General features: G+C 36.7%; 1 protein-coding gene across 1 annotated transcript; it reads left to right on the top strand.

Annotated features, from left to right (window-relative positions):
- The first annotated feature begins 306 nt into the window (after nt 1-306).
- Nucleotides 307-5,327, top strand: LOC110899212 (bifunctional 3-dehydroquinate dehydratase/shikimate dehydrogenase, chloroplastic). Its single transcript, XM_022146085.2, has 11 exons — nt 307-652; nt 1,235-1,340; nt 1,452-1,670; nt 2,297-2,643; nt 2,720-2,783; nt 2,858-2,966; nt 3,537-3,680; nt 3,968-4,116; nt 4,237-4,399; nt 4,493-4,551; nt 5,093-5,327. Exons 1-10 carry the CDS (start codon nt 426-428, stop codon nt 4,531-4,533), a joined length of 1,569 nt encoding a protein of 522 aa, XP_022001777.1. The 5' UTR covers nt 307-425; the 3' UTR covers nt 4,534-4,551; nt 5,093-5,327.
- Nucleotides 5,328-5,753: the final 426 nt, after the last annotated feature.

Here is a 5,753-nt window from a genome sequence, read left to right as displayed (position 1 = left end):
TCTAGAAGTCCTTAACCCTAATCTTACGTCTCCATGAAGTCCTATCTTGGACCATGTCCTCGGAAAGATGCAACTCTAGTAAATCATGCCTAATTTGCTCTTCCCATGTCAGTTTGGGTCTTCCTCTTCCTCTCCTCCCCTCCACAGTAAGTGTTTTCACCACTCTAACTGGTGTCGTCGTCTGCCTTCGCTTCACTTATTATAAACTTATTATAAACAAATGACACAAGTGAGAGATTTTTATAATTTACTTTATCTAAAACAACGTTTGGCTGGTTCAATCTAACGTGGGACTTTTCTGGTTTTACAAACATCAAAATGGGTTCTTACTTACCCCTTTCTGAAGTCTCCACCAACCACCGTACTCATCCTCCTCACTTACCACTGCCACCAATCCTTCATCTTCCTCCCTCACCACACCTGCAATGGAGAACATGGCAGAAACTGAAGGGCTTAGAACAAAGTCAACCTTAATCTGTGCACCCATAATGGCGGATACGGTGGATCAGATGTTGCTTCACATGAATTCGGCTAAATCTAGTGGAGCTGATCTTGTTGAAATCCGGTTTGATAGCTTAAAAGGGTCTGGTACCCATGAGGATATAAAGACCCTAATTGAATCTTGTCCTCTCCCCACACTTTTCACTTACAGGTGATACTTAATCTGCCTTATAATGGTGTATAGTAAACGAACCGAACATCCAGCGACCCGTTTGGCAGGAAGTTTGTTTATGTTCGTTTGTTTGAGAAATGAAGGGAAATTTCATTCCATTAATTAAATGAATGAACATGAATAAGGGCCGTGTTAGTTGTATTCTTAGTTGTATTCGTGAACGTTCGGTAACATGTTCGTTTATTTTACATTTGTTCATTGTCGTTTGTTTTGTTTAGTTTATTTTGGGTCATTAGAAACTTAGATTTTTCAAACATTATTTTGGGATAATTATGTTTATGCTTATTATATCAAGTGCTTAACAAGGTGATTATGTATAATGTTTGGGATTAAGAATGCTGTTTTTTTAAAATATTAAAATTGGTATATGTTCGTTTGTGTTTGTGAACGAGTTCTATTCCTTAATGAACGAACACGAACAAGAAAAAGAATCTTCGTTCCATATATGTTTGTGAACCGTTTGTGAACAAGTTCAATGCTAAATAAACGAACATGAACAAGGCTCCGTTCGGTTCGTTTACAGACCTAGTGGTGTATGATTGATTCTGTGTTGTTTTGTAGACCAACATGGGAAGGTGGTCAGTATGATGGGGATGAACAAAGTCGACTGGCTGCTCTTAAGTTAGCAATGGAGTTGGGAGCTGATCACATTGATGTTGAGCTTCAGGTTCCTTTTATATCTCTAGTATCTTAGATTATTGTGTTTAACTTCGTGATCACGGGTTCGGATCCCGCAAATGTTTCAATCAGATTTCTCATTTCAGTTACTCACTTGCAGGCTGTTGATGAGTTCAAAAACTTAACCCGCGGAGATAAGCCGACAAAATGCAAACTCATTGTTTCATCTCACAATTATCAAAATACTCCATCGCTAGAAGACCTCGAGAGCCTTGTCGCCAGAATACAATCAACAGGAGCTGACATTGTTAAGATTGCAACAATGGCTGTAGACATAACTGATGTAGCGCGAATTTTTCATGTAACCGCTCATTCTCAGGTTAGCAGCATCAGCCCGTTTCAATGCACCTTATTGTTTCTATCGGTGTGGCATTTGTTAAGTGAAGAATTAAGATAAAAACAAAATGACATAAAAGTGGATAGTAAACATTCTTCTTGAATTGTCATGTAAGAAAACCTCATAATATTAACCTGTTTTATTTGTTTTAGAGTAAAATGGCGTTTTCGTCCCTAAGGTTTAGCCAGTTTTGCGACTTTCATCTAAAGGTTTGTTTTTCCGCATTTGGATCCAAAAGGTTTGAAATCTTGCTATTTTCATTCAACTCGTTAACTCCATCGTTTTTTCTCCATTAAGTCAGGGGTATTTCTGTCTTTTTGTTAACTTAAAGGACAATTCGGTCTTTTTCACACATCTCTAGCGAGTTTACAAAGTGAAAAAGACCGAATTGCCCTTTAAATTAACAAAAATAACGGAAATACCCCTGACATAACGGAGAAAAATGGATGGAGTTAACGAGCCGGATGAAATGGCAAGATTTTAAACCTTTTGGATCCAAATGTGGAAAAACAAACCTTTGGACGAACGTCGCAAAACTGGCCAAACCACAGGGACGAAAATAGCATTTTACTCTTTATTTTATTTACGTAACTTGGTTAATCTTGCAGGTTCCAATAATATCAATGGCAATGGGTGAGAGGGGTTTGATATCTCGATTACTGAGCCCGAAATTCGGTGGATATTTGACATTTGCTACCCTTGGACGTGGAAAGGAATCTGCCCCCGGGCAGCCGACAATCCGGGATCTTTTGGATGTGTTCAATTTCAGGCAAATAGCGCCTGACACAAAAGTATACGGTATTATCGGGAAGCCAGTCGGGCATAGCAAGTCGCCTATGTTATACAATAAAGCTTTTAGATCAATTGGCTTCAATGGAGTTTATGTACATTTGTTAGTGGATAATGTGAAGAATTTTCTCGAGACTTACTCGTCCACAGATTATGCCGGGTTCAGGTTATTTTATCGTTTCAAAATCTTTCCGGTTGTTAGAATTAGTAAAATCTAAATGTATGATCGTTGTTGAATGCAGTTGTACCATTCCTCACAAAGAAGCGGTGGTTGAATGCTGCGATGAGGTTGATCCGGTTGCAAAGGTAAATTATATTGTTAACAATTCATTAGTGAGGCATTGTTTTACATTTATCGTGTTACGGGTTGTCTATTACAGTCGATAGGAGCAGTCAATTGCGTTATTAGGAGACAAGATGACGGGAAGCTATATGGTTGTAATACAGACTATGTAGGAGCTATTACTGCTATTGAGGATGGTCTACGAGGTTTCCTTTTCTACTTCCTTTTAGAGGTGGCATTATGAGTGGGTCGTATTGGGTCAAAACAGGTCCAGGTGGCCGGTTGGGTTGACCTGCAAACACTTTTTTGTCCATTTTTTTTAAAATCTTTCTCAATAAATGATGCTTTAGCATACCTACGACAGCAATGAGTTACAATGATGATCAATTCTTTGAGTAAAAATAAATTTAAAATTGTATATGGATATTATTATATAAAAATACACTGGTAGATGTGCTATTTACACGTATATTTAACAAAAACCTAAAATCCAGCTATTTTATAGCTATAATTAATTGCTATTTATATTTAAAAAAAATAAAAATAAAAATAAGGTGCCGCTGTTCTCGCTATCCATCGCTACAACCCTAATAGCGACACTATACCTATACGCTACATAGCGCGCTATAGCGATCGCTATTGACAGCTATGGTAAAAACAATTTGAGACGATGCATGCGTTAAGAATATACTTCAGGGGACTTTCACCTTTCAACCCGTTTGAGATAAAACAAAACCTAAATTGACGTATTGAAATTGCCACCCATACTGTTTCAGCTTCGGGCGTTCAAGACGGTTCAAATGGGTCACCCTTGGCTGGTAGACTATTTGTGGTTATTGGTGCTGGCGGTGCTGGAAAAGCACTTGCTTATGGAGCAAAAGCAAAGGGTGCAAGGATTGTGATAGCCAATCGGACTTATGGTTAGACTCTTCTCTTTAGTCTTTACGAGGCTTAAGTTGAAATAAAACATCATACTAATTATATATGCGTTCTTCAGTTCTTCTCACGACGTTTTAGTGTTCCGTAAAATCTTAGACAAAATGACCGGAAAAACAATTTGTGAAAAAAGAGAGATTATTAAATGTGAAACAGTTACAAAAAAATAAATAAATAAATAAATAAAAAAAATAAAAAATCCAAACACACCTTAAGATGCAAAATTTATACACCAATTGCTTAAAAGTTGTTCTTGTTTTATACCGTATAGAGCGTGCTAGAGAACTTGCTGAGATAATCGGCGGAAAGGCTCTGTCTCTCGCTGACTTAAGCACTTACAACCCAGAAGACGGCATGATACTTGCAAACACTACTTCAATTGGTATGCAGCCAAACTTTGACGAAACTCCCGTTTCCAAGGTTTCATATCCACCATTCTCTGATCATCTATTATATTTACAACGCCTTGCTCTTTAAAACTTATGATGATCTGAGTTTAACAAGTTCACATGTATCATTTTGTTTTCTTTATTTGAGCAGGAAGCTTTGAAGTCGTATGCACTGGTATTTGATGCTGTTTACACGCCAAAAATCACCAGATTACTTCGGGAAGCAGGAGAATGTGGAGCCTTGATTGTTACAGGGGTTGAGATGTTTATAGGGCAGGCTTATGAACAATATGAGAAATTTACAGGATTACCTGGTAAGGTTTAACTGCAAAATCATGACGTGGATTGTCGAATTCATAGCGCCGTATCGCGTTTCTTATAAGTTTTATGATAATTTTCAACTGCAGCACCTAAGGAGTTATTTAGGGAGATTATGGCAAAGTATTGACTGTGTCGGTTATTCATGGTATGCACCTCTTTTTATCTCATCTTCTAATATTTTGATTAACTCGTTTTTGCTTAATCTTCATCAAGTTACATTAGCATTAACCGTAAATAATAACTAATACGATCAACTTGAATAAAATCCTGGAAATTTTGCAATCCAGTATGATCAACAAAAGTATACTACTAGATGCCAAATGTAGGTATCAATTTCGACTCATTTACTTATGAATTGGTCAGTAACGGATCAACTGAGTAAAATCCAAAATAATATCTAAAAAAGGGAACAAAAGTCGCTCAAGGTATACTTTCAATGCATAGAACCTCTTTGCTCGTATCATTCAGAAAGCGTTTTAGGTCAACCTAACCCTACCCTACTTGTTTGACACTTTATTCTGATAATAATCTAGTTAATCTGACACATGATATAGTAAATTGTAAGTTGTAAGCGTTTTTATAGACTTTTAAGTGACATTTGACGTGTTTCATTATTAATCAAGCTTATTAACGTTACCCATCCGACCGTCTGGGATCGGGTTTAACTGATATTGACCTATTTTTAGGAAAATGGGTCAACACGGGTGCTCTAGTTTTCAAGATCCAAGTTATCTTATGCTGTATACAGAAACTGAAGGTTTCAAAGCAGCTAGGGAGCATGGAGGTGGTAATACCAATTCTTGTTTGTGTATCATTTGTATTTTTGGTTTTCTGATGGTAAAAATTGATTATTGTCATATGATATTTTTTTGTAAAATAGTCTTGGGTATCAAGTAACACTCATAAATCTTTGAAAACTAATGGTTCCTAACTTACTTTCCTATATATTTGATTTGAAGTGTATTGTCAGCAGTAGCAGATTTAAGATTTTTGTTATTAGAGAGATTTTTTATAACTAGAGTTGTTTAACGAGTTGAGTTGGGCTCAAGCTTATGATAATTCAAGCCGAGTCAAGTCGTTAGTCTAAGTTGGAAGTCAAGCTCGTTTTCAGCTCAACTTAGCTCGTTTATGAGTTAATTGGCTTGTTTTTCAACATTGATTGCTTTATATGTTTTTATACAAATCTTGAACAAAAAATTATATTATATTACACTATATAGACAAAAAAGATGGCCGGTAATAGTACCTGTTGGTAATTGGTGTAGAAGGGCGGTGCCCAATTGGTGAGTGCCACATGACACCCACTAATACATGTATCAAATACCACAATACCAAACTATGATTTAA

The sequence above is a fragment of the Helianthus annuus genome, chromosome 13, assembly GCF_002127325.2.
Source record: "Helianthus annuus cultivar XRQ/B chromosome 13, HanXRQr2.0-SUNRISE, whole genome shotgun sequence".
In the NCBI taxonomy this organism is placed as follows: domain Eukaryota; kingdom Viridiplantae; phylum Streptophyta; class Magnoliopsida; order Asterales; family Asteraceae; genus Helianthus; species Helianthus annuus.
Note: the sequence above shows the minus strand (reverse complement) of the source record. Positions and strands in the feature narration are given on the sequence as shown.

Excerpts from the sequence above, each read along its gene's own strand:
- LOC110899212 (XM_022146085.2), top strand. The coding sequence starts at position 426 with ATGGAGAACATGGCAGAAACTGAAGGGCTTAGAACAAAGTCAACCTTA. Across the intron at positions 653-1,234 it reads CCCACACTTTTCACTTACAG|ACCAACATGGGAAGGTGGTC; the intron begins GTGATACTTAAT and ends GTTGTTTTGTAG. Across the intron at positions 3,681-3,967 it reads GATAGCCAATCGGACTTATG|AGCGTGCTAGAGAACTTGCT; the intron begins GTTAGACTCTTC and ends TATACCGTATAG.